This window comes from Juglans regia, chromosome 16, assembly GCF_001411555.2.
Source record: "Juglans regia cultivar Chandler chromosome 16, Walnut 2.0, whole genome shotgun sequence".
Classification (NCBI taxonomy): domain Eukaryota; kingdom Viridiplantae; phylum Streptophyta; class Magnoliopsida; order Fagales; family Juglandaceae; genus Juglans; species Juglans regia.
This window is the reverse complement of record NC_049916.1, coordinates 25,016,177-25,032,305: the sequence shown is the minus strand read 5'-3', so window position 1 is coordinate 25,032,305 and position 16,129 is coordinate 25,016,177. Positions and strand designations below refer to the sequence as shown.

General features: G+C 36.7%; 2 protein-coding genes across 3 annotated transcripts; both read right to left on the bottom strand.

Moving 5' to 3' along the window:
• Positions 1 to 451: 451 nt before the first annotated feature.
• On the bottom strand, positions 452 to 5,470 carry LOC108983429 (diaminopimelate decarboxylase 2, chloroplastic-like). Its single transcript, XM_035686519.1, has 8 exons — positions 4,925 to 5,470; positions 4,587 to 4,761; positions 3,803 to 3,952; positions 3,058 to 3,219; positions 1,805 to 1,990; positions 1,299 to 1,418; positions 1,074 to 1,163; positions 452 to 819 (listed from the first exon to the last, which is right to left on the bottom strand). Exons 1-8 carry the CDS (start codon positions 5,404 to 5,406, stop codon positions 739 to 741), a joined length of 1,446 nt encoding a protein of 481 aa, XP_035542412.1. The 5' UTR covers positions 5,407 to 5,470; the 3' UTR covers positions 452 to 738.
• A 1,111-nt stretch (positions 5,471 to 6,581) lies between these two features.
• LOC108983432 (phosphatidylinositol/phosphatidylcholine transfer protein SFH8-like) lies at positions 6,582 to 13,301 on the bottom strand. 2 transcript variants are annotated; one of them, XM_018955061.2, is made up of 14 exons: positions 12,827 to 13,301; positions 11,576 to 11,876; positions 10,700 to 10,799; positions 10,356 to 10,622; positions 10,172 to 10,249; positions 9,946 to 10,047; positions 9,776 to 9,825; positions 9,552 to 9,651; positions 9,311 to 9,409; positions 9,032 to 9,148; positions 8,529 to 8,661; positions 7,851 to 8,254; positions 7,021 to 7,095; positions 6,582 to 6,912 (listed from the first exon to the last, which is right to left on the bottom strand). In XM_018955061.2, exons 1-14 carry the CDS (start codon positions 12,858 to 12,860, stop codon positions 6,892 to 6,894), a joined length of 1,881 nt encoding a protein of 626 aa, XP_018810606.2. In that variant the 5' UTR covers positions 12,861 to 13,301; the 3' UTR covers positions 6,582 to 6,891. The 2 variants fall into 2 exon arrangements, with proteins under 2 accessions (XP_018810606.2, XP_018810607.2); XM_018955062.2 differs by having other exon boundaries at positions 9,032 to 9,145; positions 12,827 to 13,295.
• Positions 13,302 to 16,129: the final 2,828 nt, after the last annotated feature.

The window sequence follows — 16,129 nt, the reverse complement described above, 5'->3', positions numbered from 1 at the left end:
GACACCTGTCAGTATCCGCGAATGGTAAACATAACGCCTAGTTAATCCGGCCGTCCCCTTCAGCGATAATCTGAAAGCCCTTGTAGGCGTCCATTTTAGCTTTACGTGGTTAAGATTTTTAATTCAATAATTCTATTTGAAGAGGCTTTAAATTTTAAAATTTAAATGATAATATGTGATGGAAAGACTTTCGATTACCAATTGTAATCTAAGAAATAATCTACAAAATTTCTGTGCAAATCCGACTGTCACTAAATATTTTTTATTGTTTTTTTTATAAGTAAATTTATTGATACGAATAAAATAGGCATAACCCGTGTACACATATACGAATGAAATAAGCATAATCCATGTATACAAAAAATATACAAAAGAACACCTAAATACACCTAAATATCTTTTTATTGTAAACTAGATCTTACTCCTTTCATTAAGTCACGCCAATTTTTGAAAACTTTTATCTACGATTTCCGTGTGAACCAAATATTTCTTTCTCAAAATACATATCCATTGATTCATCTAACAGAATACAAAAGGCACATCACCATCTACACCGTTCGTGTTTCCTCTCAAGAAAGCTAAATTATAACAGGTTCACAAATAAGACAGCTGTTAGCATAATGTATGGCTGCAGAATTAATGTTTAGATCAACATCCAGTCTGGAATAGAGCAAACCATGCATTAAGAGCAACTGACAGATATCTTAAGCTGCAGTTACAGACAAACCATGGTGTCAATCAAAGCCCTTCAAAGAATTTTATATGGTCTTCAAATGTTTCCCCATGCCGGATTTTGACCACTGACCCATCTTCTTCAACCTAAAACCATTACAAAATTCCCAAGAGTTAACTTTATAACTTGTAAGTATTCCAAAATTTAGAGCAAAAAATATATCTACAATTTACAAGATGTTCTTATAGGAGTTCATTGAGGCAAAAGATCTTGACTTTCTAGGGGATAATAAAAGCAGTTACACTTTCTAAGAGTTACTAGGAGTGCAATTTTCCTCGTATCGTTTGTACAGAAAGATGTGTGGTAGAAGATAAAGACAAGTCAAGTCATTCTTCCATACCCAGTACTCTGGAGGGCGCATCTTAAGATTATATGTTGATGCCATGCTCATGCAATAAGCACCTGCATCATGAACAACTAGACCAGCGCCCTGCAAAGTGAAACTTCAGATCAGACAATGTAAAAGTGTACAATCATGATTTTTTAGATTGAAGCCTGATAGAGAAAATAGTAGTTAAGAAAATTAAAGATCTGAGAATCCAATAAGAGGACTGCACAATAATACCTTGGCTGGAGTTGGAAGTTCTCTATCCTTCCCTAGGAAATCTGCTGACTCACAGACAGGGCCCACAACATCAAAGGTTGAGATCTCAGCACCAGCTGAAGGAGAAACCAGCTCTATATGCTGCAACCATGCGCCGACAAGTCAATTGTGGGACAAAAGGCAAGAACAGGGATAAAACGGAACAGGGACATAATATGTGAACAGTGATGGTGATTAGAGAAATACGTCCAAAATGAGCAAAAGTATAGGTGGTCCCCCCAAAAAAAAAAAAAAAAAAATCAGAACCAGCAATGTAAACCTTTAAATAGATTGATACTGCAATAGGCCACTGACTAACATCCTATTGATCAATTGCAACATGTTGAACAATGTTTTCAAGTACAAATATCCAAGCATTTGACAATACACTCAAAACAATGACACTAAGCTGGTTAAAGTTAAATACCCATCGTCCTCAATTCACACCACAATTGAAGATGAGAAGTTAAGAGTAATTGGACACTTACTTGATAAGCATCGTAAAGACTAGGACGGATAAGTTCTGCCATGCTGCCATCAATCACAACAAATTTTTTCGTTCCATTAGTTTTGACCCCAGTTACCCGATTAACAAAGCAGCAAGTATTTGCAATCAATGATCTCCCAGGTTCGATGATGAGGTTAAGATTTCGTGAAAGAACCAGATCTCGAACCTGCAACAGCAACCAATATCCTAAAAATGTTCATGGGAACTTCTTTCTTATAAGTAAAATGTTCACTGGAACTTTATATCAACCAAAGTAAGAACATTACTAATTCTCTTGATAACTAAAGCCCACTAGGAAGCAAAGCCATAATTTCTAAGTTTTCATCCATATTTAATTCCAAACTAAGTCTCTGAAATAGTCACAAGTCTTTCGTCCACAATGGAACTGTATAGAATTGTCAAATATGTTCACTATAATTGTCAAAACATAATAATAATGACATCAAAGTAGAATTCCTCTAAGAGAGTAGAGATGTGGGCTTCGAATAACATATGAAGTGTCAAAGACTAAACATGTCATGTATCATTTCAGTCTCAATGTATGTAGAGATTGACAATGGCAACAACTCCTTAAAATAACTAGTACATACTTATGCTCACTTCACTGGAGTTAAAAACAAAAATCCTACAATATATATATATATATTTAAAAAAAAAAACTTCTATTTCACAGGTAGAAGATTCGAAGGCACAGAACCTGTTGTCTAATTAATCAAAAGATTTTATTTTAGTACGTAAAGAATTCACAACACAGTGCTGAGCCAGTGAGCTCACCTCCCATCCTTTATTTAGAGGGATAGGAGATGTCATTAGTTCCAAGTACTATTCATGTCAAAATTATGATTATTTCTGGCTGGCATTATATTTTCATATAAATCAACAAAAATGACTTTAGGCTCAGTAGATGGTGAGAATCATAGCAAAATTAAAATCCTGTCCCTCAAATGCTTATGGTGCTCTATATTTTGTAACAAATGCAAACCTGAGAAATTTTTGTGCACTCATCATTCTAAGATCAACTGTAGAGTATTTGATATGCAGCTTATAATATGTGTAATTTTGAGATTAAAACTTAGCAGACCATGCTTGAAACGTGTCCATGGTTCCAAAAGCAAATGCTAATTATGTATTAGGAACTTCCTCTTCCTTCAATTGATGACTTATTAACCATACAGACATAATTTCCATACTTAATAAAATCCAGAAAACAAGATAGAGAGATATGATCCTCACAGTATCAATGAGATCTCTGGGTTTGGGAAGGACAGCACCAGAATGATAGTAATCTATCCCAAGCCCACCTCCAATATTTAAGTAATCAACTTCAAAACCTTGAGCTCGGATTTCATCAATGTAGTTTACCATAATAATGGCTGCATCTCTGAATATGTCCACCTGAAAATATGAAAAAACTGAGCTCCAAAATTTACATGATAAAAAGAACATGTATGTTCCCTTATTCAAAATGAGAGAAATAAATAATTAATGCATAACATTATCGATTACTTATCAAAAAAAAAAAAATTAATGCATAACATCAGAATTTGAAAGAGACAGACAATGAAACCAAAATCAACACGAGTATAATGCACAAGATTAATAGAGAAAACAGATGAGCCTTGGTCACAGTGGTACGCTCCTTCCAAGTCTAAGGTCCGAGCCATTGGGTGTAAACAATTTCTAGAGGCCATTGGACTAGGAGAGTTTGTGCACTTACAGGAAACTACTGGCCGAGGGCCCATGCACCCCCGGGATTAATACTTTCTTCCAAAGACCCAGTGCCAATAAAAAAGAAAAACATAGGATATATATTTTAATTCAACAGCAACATCCAATGACAATTTGAAATAGCATCAAACAACCAAAGTCACTCAACTCACAAAAAATTCAAAGAGTTTTGTCATGTATATTACAATATTTAATAATTATTATACAATGAGCATTACTTTAATAATTTAAAGGAGACAAACTCAACTACCTTAGTGATGGTGGACCCGAGATGGCAATGTGCTCCCACAAGTTTCAGCTCATCAGGATGTGCCTTCACGGCATCCAAGAACCATTGCAGCTTCTCATTTCTGATGCCAAATTTAGAGTTCTTATTCCCAGTAGCAACATAAGGATGGACCTATGAAAATAATAGATGCATTATTAAGATAAAATTTCCCATGCAAGGCAGACCAACTTGGACTCAATTGGGTATTATATCTTCCAACAAATCAATGAAGTTTGCTTTCAGCCTTAAAAAGAGGGAAATGCCAATCTGATTACAAGTTGTGAAACAATGACAATAAAAATGCATATATATATGTCATATCAGTTTCAAACTTCAAAATTAAAACAAAAATCATAATGTTTTTTTAAAGAGGATTATTACTAGAAAAACAAGAAAAAAAGAATTTTGGTGACAGCCTTGTTCTGCCTCCACTAGTATGAATGACTTAAAGTCTTAAACAAATAGGGAGTAGAACAAGTTCCAAATTAAATGCATCAAGGGTATTGGTTGAATAAGGAATGATAACCTATAAAAAAATGGTTGAATAAGGGATGATTTAAATTATTTAAACCCAACGTGTAGTTAAGTTGCAAAGGACCATCTAATGTATGGAATTCACAGAGATCATGAATGAATCCAGTCAATAGGCAAAGATTTCGAAGCATTCAACTTGAAGCCTGTAAAAGATGTTCTCTTTACAACTAATACGAGCTCCACATATTATATGATCAGTGACTATGTAGGTAGTATAATCTACCTAACCTACCTGGGGATCCACGTCTGGGTTGATCCGAAGTAAAACATTAACCTTCTTGCCCGCTATTCTTGAAGCTGCTACAATATTCTCCAAGTCAAATTCACTATCAATATTAACAAAGACACCCTTTTCGGCACCTAAAACCAAATCCTCCAAGAGTTTCCCATTCCCATTAAAAATACATCTGTTCATACCGACACCAATGTCGACACAAAAGTTAAGCTAAAGAATTAATGACAAAACAGGACAATGCGAAATCGCGCTTAAACTAACAGCATAACTAGTCTAATCGAGCTCTACATATCTCAAAAATTCAAAATCAATAATGTGGGAAAATATAATTTTACTTAGTGGGATCAAATCCGGCATGGAGAGCCAGCCTCAGCTCATTTCCACTAACAAGCACTGCACCAGAACCAAGCTGTCTCAAATGCTCCAGAATCTTCAGGTTATTGTTGGCTTTGATAGCATACCCAATGACCGAGCTCAGCCCCTCCAAGGCCTCCTTGTAGGCCTCGAAGTTCCTGGTGATCTGGGGCTTACTGTAGAGATAGAAAGGCCTCCTCTCGGCGGACTCCATGACGTCCTCGACCTTGAGGCCCTCGCAGTAAAGAAACCCATCCGAGGATTTGGTGAAACAGTGCTCAAATGGTGTGGTCTGGGTTAGGGTTTTGGTGGGGTCTTGGGCGAGGACGGCTCTGAGGGAGAGAGGTTTTGGGGTGGGTTTGAGGGGCGAGATTGGGATTTGGGAAAATGGCTTCTGGTTTAAAGGAAATCTGATGGTTTTAGGGAGGAATGGGGAGTGGGAGATGAAGCTGGTGGCGGCCATTGACGAAGAAGAAAGCCTTGAGCGAAAAATGCTTTGGACTAATTTAGTCACTGTAGTGACTAGGGTATTAGGGTTTATGGTCTTTTAAATTTTATTTTTTTATTCATTAATTGCTTCTTTATAAATCAATACTTTTCATATTAAAAAATAGAACTTATGCAATTTATTATATTTTAATCCCATTTTAATCCCTTTATTCCATTAAATTAACTTTGGTATTTAAAAAAAAAAAAAAAATTCCTCCCATTTTCACCTTACCGTGATAAGCTATCGTCCATCAACTTAAAAATATATATATATTATTGATGATAAAAAAATATCACAGTTTATAATATTTCCATTAATATTACTGAATTCATATTTAAAGAAAAATAATAATATTAGTAGTTTGTTATTTTTCATATACGGTGTGGTGTGCAAGAGGCTTCTTGGGCCTCAAAGATATGACAGATCAATATCTGAAGGCTCTGTGTCACTTGTCCAACTTCTAAATATTACAACATCTATGCATTGTCTTGACAGAAAGAAAGAAAGAAAGAAAGAAAGAAACTATTAATCACTTAAATTAATCTCGACTTAAATTAAATAAAGCAAATGAAAAATAAAAAGAATATTAATTTTTTTATAAGCGAATTTTTTTTTTTTTTTTTTTTATGTATAAGTAAAAGATCGGTTAGAAGAGTTACAGTCCTCGTTAGCCTGTCTGTGCTTGGCTGTTGAGAACCAAGAGAGGGCTTGTGCAGCAGAAGCCATGGCTGCTAGAAGAGCTGCTGTTTTGTGTTTGGAACTGGGATTTGATCGAGTAATACTGGAGGGGGATTCTCAGGTTGTTGTGAAGGACCTGTGCAGTAGTGAGGAGGTGCTAACAGATTATGTGGTGTTCATAGAAGATACAAAAAAAATTCTTAAAAGTAAGACTGATTGGTCTACAAGATTCGTTTATAGAGAAGCTAACAGAGTAGCTCATATACTTGCAAAACTAGCTTTGTCTAGTATAGAAGAGAGGGTGTGGATAGAAGAAGGCCCTAGACAGATTACAAATACTGTACTTAGTGAGAAATTCTGTACTGATTGAACTTGTTTTTCAGAGTTATTCAATAAAGATTTACACAGTTATCTTCAAAAAAAAAAAAAACTGTCCTCGTTAGCTTTTTTAAAAGCACAAATGCAAGAAATGTATAAGCTGTTATACTCGGAATTAAGACAAAGTGCTTCATTGTCAAATGTTCCAATCTGGTAGTAGTCTCAAGGATCCAACAAAACAAACTCACTAGATTTGGTTAAGAACTCCACTCTTTCCAAACATCATATTGGGAGGCACAAAGTCATAAAACAAAACAAAAACAAACTGAAGATTTAGGAACATCCAATGCTTTTACATCTTACAGCAAAGTCTATTTCCCGATAGATACACTGTTTAAGATTGCGTTTCCATAGCAGGATCAAACAAGTATTCTCCTGCAGTATTGTCGTTGGCCAAACATCTTACCAGCAAAACTTCTTTTTCTGATTAAAAAGCAAAAAGAAGAAAATGTCAGTCACCAATCCCCAAATCCCATTAACGAAATAATAGTTCAAGTATATGTTTCAGTTTGTAGACACAAATCCCATTACCCGCAACTTGGCTTCCTCTTGACTGTCAATGTAAGCAAGCAATTCCTCTTGCCTCATTAAAGCTTCATGCAGGGCCTGCTCAAAAGAAAGCTCACAATCAATACATCCATCTTTTGAAATTGCACTAAATAAAAAACACGTCAAGTATGAATATGCTGTTATCTTCAAATCAAATTCCAAATGCATCACAACACAGGAATTTACAAAGAGAGAAAAAGGGGAGGGGTGTAAGGCATGCATCACAATTGCAAGTCGAGAGTCAAGATATTGTGCGCATACATCACAAAAGGAGAATTCTACAACATCTTATTGTCTTTTTTTTAAGCCAATAAAAAATGTACTTGCAGCCAAACTCTGTGTTTTACTTCCAGACTTTTGTGTGTCTATGTGTTGGTGGTGGTGGTGGGGGGTTCAATTACTTTTATTAATTAAATACCTTTAGTGTCCCATCATTTTCAGGCCCTTTCAACACAGGCCAAAGTGATGATAAATCCAGTTATGTGGCAAATGGTATAAAAAGACATGAAAAAGCCGTGCAGTGTGTCCACCAAGCTTCTCAAAATGTAAAAGTAACGAAGGTATGCATCAGGCTGAATACCATCCAATCGCTGGATGCTTCCAATGCACATAGCACCCATCTCTTACATGTTGTGCCCACCTTGAGATATGACCAACAATGCCTCTTCAATGTGCACTGGACAATCCAGCAACTGGACAATATCTGAACCCCCCACTACAGATTCTAAGCATTGACAGGAGAAAGGACTCCACAACAATACTCTTAATGCTCCTGCAGGAAAACAACATACTTAGGACTTAAGCTGTTGTACCTTTTTAGTTGCAATCAGCTCTGCCTCGAGGGCATCCACACGACAAACAGCAGCATTAAGCAATTCCACTTTCTCATACGGCATCTCGGATGGCTTTGATTGGAGTGTATCGACCTTCTCTTCAAGCTCACTCAGCCTCTTCAGTGCAGAAGACAGGAGATCTGCCTCTTTGTAAGCTGGAGTTGGTGAAGGGGGCTGAAACTCCTCTTTGTCTGTTGCATCAAGAGTGAGTGCAGGAATATTTTGCTCATTATTAGATGGTGTTTCAGGAAGCTTCTTTGTCACACGATCAGCCACTGAACGGAAGAAAGTGAAAAGAGTCATGAAGAGGGTCATAATCACCACCAAAATCCGAGCACGAATCCCTTCAGGTGTCTTTGGACTCTCAGGCAGGGGAAGTGACCCTGCATAGGAAAGTTGAACTTCTTATGCACGTATACCAATTACTCCAATGAATTTAGACCATAATACCAAGGTGGTTTTAACATTGAAGTGGATATAAAGGGTGCTATTCTTCTAGGAAGACAACAACAATGCCGGAGTAATATGACAAGTATGGAAAGTCAAGGAAGTTTCTGAAATTGTTTTATTACAAGGCTCCAGCTTCACAGTCATATCGATACTGCAGGAAGATACAAACATGATAGATGCCAGTAGATCTAGGGTACAGTTTCTAACCTTTGAGAGCATTAGGCCTCTCGGGGGGAACTTGCTTCTTCCAAACATTATCAACAGGCTTGTCAACCATTGGAACATATTCATCATACCCTGAGAAGCTACCAGCATAGTTTGCCTTTCCAATGACCTTAGCCTGCATATCCATGAAAGTACATCAAAAAAGTAACCAGTTTCTTAAAAATATGAGCATATTTATCATTTAAGATAGCATTATATAAATTCCTTGATAAAACTGCCTATTAAATTACAGACATACATTATCAATCAGCACCTCTCTAAGTTAAAGAGGAAAGGTTCAAAAGAAATAGAGCAATATGCCACAGCCATTTCCAAACTGACCAATATTTGAATTTAAATCCAAAATTTAATATTAAACTCTAGTTGTCATTTCACCGCAAGCAAAATAAATATCATCAAGGCACCCAAAATCATTTGGTCAAATCATTGATGAAAAACATCGACTCTGTTATCATACGCATAGATTAAAAAGGTGAGAAACCAACCTCTTCGCGAACAGGAGTCAATCTAAGGTGTGAATAACTCTTAATTGCTTTTGGGGAAGTGATGTCTTCAGCTTCAGATCCTGATTCAGCAGTGGATGTATCACTCCCTCTTACCTGCTTGGAGATAGTACAAAAGACAAAAAATGTGGCAATTCTTTGTCAGATAAAAAACACTAGAAATATGGCTCCATCAATAAAAAATGGGAAAATCATTGTAGGATAAGAAATGCTTGACAGGTGGCTCCATCCATAAAAACGGGTGAATCAAAAGAGTCTAACCATAGGGTATTGCGGCTTAGCAATAGCAATAACCTTCCCCTCACTGTTCAAAACTTTCACAACCGACCTGGCGCGCCTTGCTTCACCATTAAGCACCATCTGCAAGAAAGTGTCAAACAACCATTTACAACCTGAAGTAGAAAGTTGAACAAAAAAGCATATTTATAAATATAAAAAGGTGAATGTAAAAGCACATCTGACGCATTAAATCTTAATAGAAATCTTGAGGCTCCAACATAACCTTTAATATTTCAGGGTTTTTCCATGGCCCCTTGTCAGACCTGAGGCAACCTCCCTGATCTGCACAGGTACAGTTACCACCAAGAAATTCTGGCAACTCACTGTACAAATGCCAAAGATTTGCATAAGTTAACAACTAGTGCACTTGTGAAACGAAGACGAGTAAAAATCATGAAAGTACAGCCACCAGAAAATGTTCACATACTATAAAAATATCAAAAATACCTGGCATCGATTATCTCAAGCAATTTGCTCTGGAATTTGTTTCCAAGAACCTAAAATGATTCCAAACAAAAGCAAGTTTTTGTTGGTGAACATACAACATCATAAGTCAAGGGCCCTAAAAGTTTGTAACATAACGCATAAAACATATGAGGAGGGGGAACGATGCATACATGAATCTTGGAAGTTGTCTTGGGATCTAGAAAAGTCTTTACAGTATTCCATAACAACCTAAATCCAGGGCCAGCATTGATGATAAACATTTGGCAAAGAGTCTGCATAATTAAGATCATAGCAAGTTCCAAAACCGACATTAGACTTTAATTAATTTATCACATGCTTAATGATGAATGTGCAAATATATAATAATCTAACATTGGAAGAAAGCAGACTTAGTACCTCTGGATAATTGTCACAATCAATTTTTTGCAGCCGTGTGATGAGTTCCCGTGCGGACTTTGTGAAGTTCTTAAAGCCCTGAATGATTAAAATATTAGGATGAACAAATAAAGAATAATGAGTTTCTTTTTAAAATGAAAATATGAACTCTGCAATCAGCAATGATTATGTACAGGCCACATACCACGCCTTGTACATCTAAGATTGTAGTGCTCGAATCTATGTGCCTCTTTGCCGCAATGGTGCAAGCTGGAAACTTTATGGCAAAGCTTTTCTCAAACTCCTGCACATGGTATTTAACATACCTATCCATAGTGGTAACTTGCATAAGTTTGTTAGGATCAACTTTTCCCAGTCTTTCAATGTAAACAGGTCTTCCCTCCTTGTCCACACCATGATGACCATGAGGATAATACTTTAAGACTTCATTTAACTCTTTGAACTCGAAATCCTGGTGCAAACATCAATATGGTAAATAACGTGAAAATATAGCTACTATGCACTCTAAATCCAGGCAAACATTGTTACCTCCATAATAGTGTTGGTACCGAAGTCCTTCCTCCACTGAAGCATATCAGCCCACATATGCTTTGTTTTCTCAATATCAAACTTCCTTGCTTTCAAAAACCTGAAATTAATGTAATAATCCTTGAGAGTGTAGTCCTTAATATACTTTCAAGGGTTAAAATACATGGTAAGAACATAACTATCAGGTGTTTCACACTTTTCACCCAAACTTCCAAAATCAGCTCATTGCACCATCCAATTAAGTTGACTGTCAAGTAATACCCTTTATTAAAATTCAACAGTCAAGAATGTGCTGCATCGTCTATTTTTCTCTTAATCGTCAGACTCAGATGGAGTGTGCTATTTTCCAATTCATAGTAGTTTGAGGTACAATGTGTCAGTTTTGGAGGGTGCAATGTGTACCAAACCTTATAATTTAGGAGTGAAAAGTGTATTTAATCCTATTTAAAACAGGGAGAAGAAAAAATAGTGAAGACGACCACATCTGATACCAAAAGAAAAGCATGGGGGAATGCAAGGAGACACGTGCTAGAATGTAAACCGAAATTCTTACATAGAGGACAGATTTCAGGAAAGCTAATGGAGACATCTACAAATTTTTACAAGCTGAAAATCAAAGACAAGGAGGCATATTCAGCAGGCAAGTAAAAATATAAGTTGAAAAGAGAATCATTTTAAAAAGGCACTAAATCTCTCTCTTCCCTGTTGCCTGTACAGAAACTGGCTAAATGATAGAAGCATGTACAGACTTATTGTTAAACTTATTTGTACTCATAAATTGTTAAAAATAACAGAAGATGAGAGAGAGCGCCTCGATATGGAAGAATAATTTGTATGGATTTGATAGACAGATTGTAAAAAGATGAGAGAGAGCACCTCAGCATCATATGGTAATCATCATGTCTATCTGGCAGCAGTTCATCCAAGAGTAGTGTTTGTCGAAATGCATCAACAGCCCTTAGCTCCTCAACATCCCTAACATCCTCAATTGAAACAGAGCTGACTCGACCATCACTTTTTCTTCTACCCTTTTTCTTGAGAGAGTGTTTAAATTTGGTAGATGCATTGATCGCTTTCTTTTTAAGAGACCCAATTCTAGTCCTCCTTTCGTCCTCAGAGTTCTCAAAATCAGATTTTCTTTCTTTTCTCTCATCACTACCAGAGAAACCTTCAAAGCCTGCCACAAAGGAACATCATGAAACGATATAATGCAAATAACCAATGCAAAAATATGAAAGATTGAAGTGTATCCAAAGAAACTCTATTTGCTTTCAGCAAAATTTGCTAGTATTGCTGAATTTCCAGAGCCTTCTTGTTTAGAGCTATATATTATCTTACCCAAAACAATTATAAGCAATATGGGCATCCACATCTTTTTCAAAACTTTCAAAATTCAAGGAATCAACTTCTTATCTGGATAAACATCACACAGCCGCCTCAAACCCAAGGGGCAAGAGTGAAACTATTAGTGTACTTGCAGCCACTCTCATGAAAGGAATGGGCGCTGTTTCGATGATAGAGAACGCTCGTTGGGAGAATTTAGAGAGTTTTTCTTTCAAACTATTTGTCTTTGGGCGAAAGTTCTTGTATTGAATGGGGATAATTTAAATGATTTTCTTTCAGCCTTTCCTAGTTTCTAGTCCCTAGCTTGTATTTAGGTGTTTCCGTTTGTATACTTCAACTTGGGCTATGCCTATTTACTTGCATTAATAAAATGTCTTATTACTGAGAAAAAAAATCTCTTTGATACAATTGCGTTTGGTTCTCGAGAATATTTGCAGAAGGATAAAAAGAAAAACATTCGTAAAATTTTCTACATTTACCCGCATTTCATTATTAAGGAACCCATAAAAGAAAATAGTTCATTCACCTTAGCCTAACCCCGATAATTCTTTTTCCTTGAGCTCGGGGGGAAAAATATTATTGTTTCTTATTCCCAACTACATCAGCCCAGTCATTCGTTACAAACAACCAGATTCAACAACTCTCCAACCAAACAAAGAGGCCAAAGTGAAACCCTAGAATCCCACCAAACTGAACACTATTGCACTGGATCGACAAACATTCAGAACTCCATTTCGAAAAAAAAAAAAGGACGAAAAAATAAGAAAATTGGAAGGCACTCACAAGGCCTGGCGAACCGGTCCAGAGGGCCCGACATCTCGCAAAAACAAAGCTCTTCAGCCCGGAACCGATCAGTAAGTCACGTAACAAGCTGAGAGGATGATGGATTTATCAAGAAAACCCGCATTCAGCTCAGAAACCCCCAGAAGGAGAGCACCAAATTCCGGCACAATCCGGTGCCTAGGGAGGAGAATGTAGTAATTCCCTCGAGTAGTAGCAGCAGCAACAGCAGTACCGTTTGGACTTTGGAGAGCGAGAGCGGAAAGGAAAGAAATGAGAGAGCTCTCGTCACGAATCACGAGGAAGATCCCACGGTAATTCCTTCCTTACCGATCTGGGTGCTGTAACGGATCGCTAAGTTCGAGAGGAATCAGAACGAATTTGTTGGAGAAATTGATAAATAAATTAATCAAATTTAAATAAATAATCGCCGAGAAACCACGGCGCAGGGAGAGAGAGACAGAGCCGGAGAGAGGGAGAGGAACCTTGAACCTTGGGGGTTAAGTACAACAAAAATACGGGGGGGTGTGGGGCCTAGTTAGGATGGACACGTGGAGAGTGCAGATGCGTTGAATAAGTGATCCGCCGTCGGTAGCCGGAGCTATGTGCGACCTACCCGGCTACTCCTACGACTATTTGTCGCTGTGATTGAGCAATGATTTAGTCCCTGGCTGTGAGCTACTCCAATCCCACTGTTAGTATTTACGAAGGATTTTTCCCTTTTTTAACGGGGTAGCATTAAAGGAGCCATGCTTGTTATTATTACGCACGTGATTGATTGAACAAAGTTCCAATGAGTAGCATTTTTTTTATATTTGTTGAGATTATATATTTTCACTAATTTATTTTCTAAATTTTGAAATGATAAAATTTAAATTCATTCAATGAACTTCAATATTAATTATTTAATTTTATTAAAAAATAATTTATACAATCCTGCACACCTATTTATTAAAAAAAAATGTAAGATTCACATAAAAAAATATATTTTTTAACAATAGACCTCATTTAAAAAAAAATAAAATAATACACAAGACCCTGTTTTGTTAGCCAATATAAATGAAAACATCTCATCTAGAATTGTACCGTATTATAATTTTGGCTATCCCAACACAATATTTATATCTTAAGTTTTGAAAACATTCACTTAAATGAACAGTAAATAAACAGGATAAAACTAACATAAACAGTGTCAAAACTAAGGTAAACAATACGTGAATAGTTAAAACTTACGTGAACAGTACACAATTAAGGTACTCTATAAATATTGTGGGACCCACATCTTTTCCAAATCCAAAAAAGTGAAAGAAAAAATCTCATTACTATTTAAAATATATTGTCTCATATCATCTGAACTTTCTATACAAACCAAGTCTTGCCCAACTTAAAATTATATTAACGTTACATTGAGGGGAGGCCCATCCCAGAAGGGCCCAAGCCTAGAAAAGCCTGACAACGAAGCCCAGGCCAGAAGAGGGGAGCTAAAGACTCTGGACCACAAAATCAAAGACCAAGCGCGCAACACCTTGCAGAATGGCCCAAGATACGAAATTATACGTCCAATGGAAGAAGTTAGGAGCCCGGTGCGAGAGGATCGAGAAGTGAGCGCAGACCCAATCAGGATTGGCCTCTCGACTCAAGGCTCGAGAGATCAGGAGGAACGCTTTGGGGGTCGACAAATTAACAAGCCTAATCCCTAGGCCAGACGAGCACTACATCGACATGTACCCAGTCCTAAAGTCACGGACCCAAGGCACGAGCTAACCCGGGTCAGTGTCAGGGAATCCGATGCGTGACGGCACGTCCCACGAGCCAAGGACGGCTCACTCGCGATCTAACACCTACTGACAAGGCATGGCAATGGCGGCCAGACAGACGTAGGGCAACTGGCACTACGCGATCTCCTGCTAAGCTGTGGACTAACACCCACTAAAGTAACAGAAAATGAGTGGTGGCAGGCCTGACGTCTAACATGCAACGATCTCCCTCAACGGAAAAGTCCAAATCAAGTATAAATAAGGGAGAACCCTCATACAGGAGACTCTCGACTCAATTTGCATAACAATTCAACATTGTTCTATATTTCTTTCTTCTTCACCAGAGAACTATCTACTGACTTAGATATCGAAGTGACCTCAAAGGCCACAGGAGCCTTTATTTCTTCTTAGTTGCAGGCACCAAGGAGCTTGGGTTTTGTGAAACTGTTCGGGCTGCGAAACACGATATCAACAATTACTTTTAATTATTTCAATCGAAGTTCAGAATATTGTTTTTTTTAATACATTTGAGGAGGGAGATTTTGAACCTAAGACCTTCATTTTAGAAGCTGAAAGTTTATAACAATCAGACCAAAGACCTTTAGCGAAATTCAGAATATTGTTAGTTGATCAATACCTAACACCTATAAACGCTGCTGGTCCATTTTATGGAAATAAATTTTCTTCAAATGCAAGCTAGATAGCCTAGATTATTGGCGGAAATAAGGGCAAAAAGCAGCCACATGGAGCTTTCTTGGTGAGCCACGTAGGTAAGGGTCGTTTTTTTTCCCTATTCAATTTCCATAGTTGACAAATCTTTTTTATATTTTATTAATTGTCAAACTATAATAGTTATCTTGTCTCTTTTTTTTTTTCATTTTCCTACCTACCTGCTTTAATTTATCATTTTGTTAATGTTTGACTCTAAATTTAATAAAAATGATGATCTAACCGCTAGCGTGCTACTAAGGCAATCAAGCACCAGCTTGCAGCGTGAAACATGCCAAATGCTGTACAAATATCATACCTTTGTAACCCAAAAGGGGTGCAAGGAGTTTTAATTTTTGCCCCGGTTTTGACCCTACACGTTCTCATTGATTAAAGTTCGGAATAAAATCTGTTCACAATTCTGTTTATTAACGTATTCCATACAAACACAAACACAAACACATCAAAACAATTATTTTGGTCAATACTTTATTTTAAAACATTATCTTAATTTTTTCAAGTTTTTTCATATTATTGAAACTAAAATTTATAGACATTAATATTGCATAAAACACTTATACCGATAATAATAAATATTATAAAATGACAAATAATATTTACCGTCTAGTCTCGTACATTCTCTTTAAAAAAAAATAAGTAAATTTGAAACATATAGGAAAAAATAAATTTTTTAATAATAGACTCCGTATTTTTTAAAAAGGGATAGAAGACTTACACACCCTATAACTATATCATTGAACCAAAAGAAATGACAAATTACATTTAAATACTAACTTAACTTGTGGGAAAAATGGGACACATAATAATAAAGAAAAATGAT

Coding starts and splice junctions, on each gene's coding strand:
- LOC108983429 (XM_035686519.1), bottom strand. CDS start 5,406: ATGGCCGCCACCAGCTTCATCTCCCACTCCCCATTCCTCCCTAAAACC. Junction 3,220..3,802: donor TCGGGTCCACCATCACTAAG/GTAGTTGAGTTT, acceptor TCATATTTTCAG/GTGGACATATTCAGAGATGC. Junction 1,419..1,804: donor GTCTTTACGATGCTTATCAA/GTAAGTGTCCAA, acceptor GCATGGTTGCAG/CATATAGAGCTGGTTTCTCC.
- LOC108983432 (XM_018955061.2), bottom strand. CDS start 12,860: ATGTCGGGCCCTCTGGACCGGTTCGCCAGGCCTT. Junction 10,250..10,355: donor TCTTAGATGTACAAGGCGTG/GTATGTGGCCTG, acceptor TTAATCATTCAG/GGCTTTAAGAACTTCACAAA. Junction 8,255..8,528: donor GAGGCCTAATGCTCTCAAAG/GTTAGAAACTGT, acceptor TTTCCTATGCAG/GGTCACTTCCCCTGCCTGAG.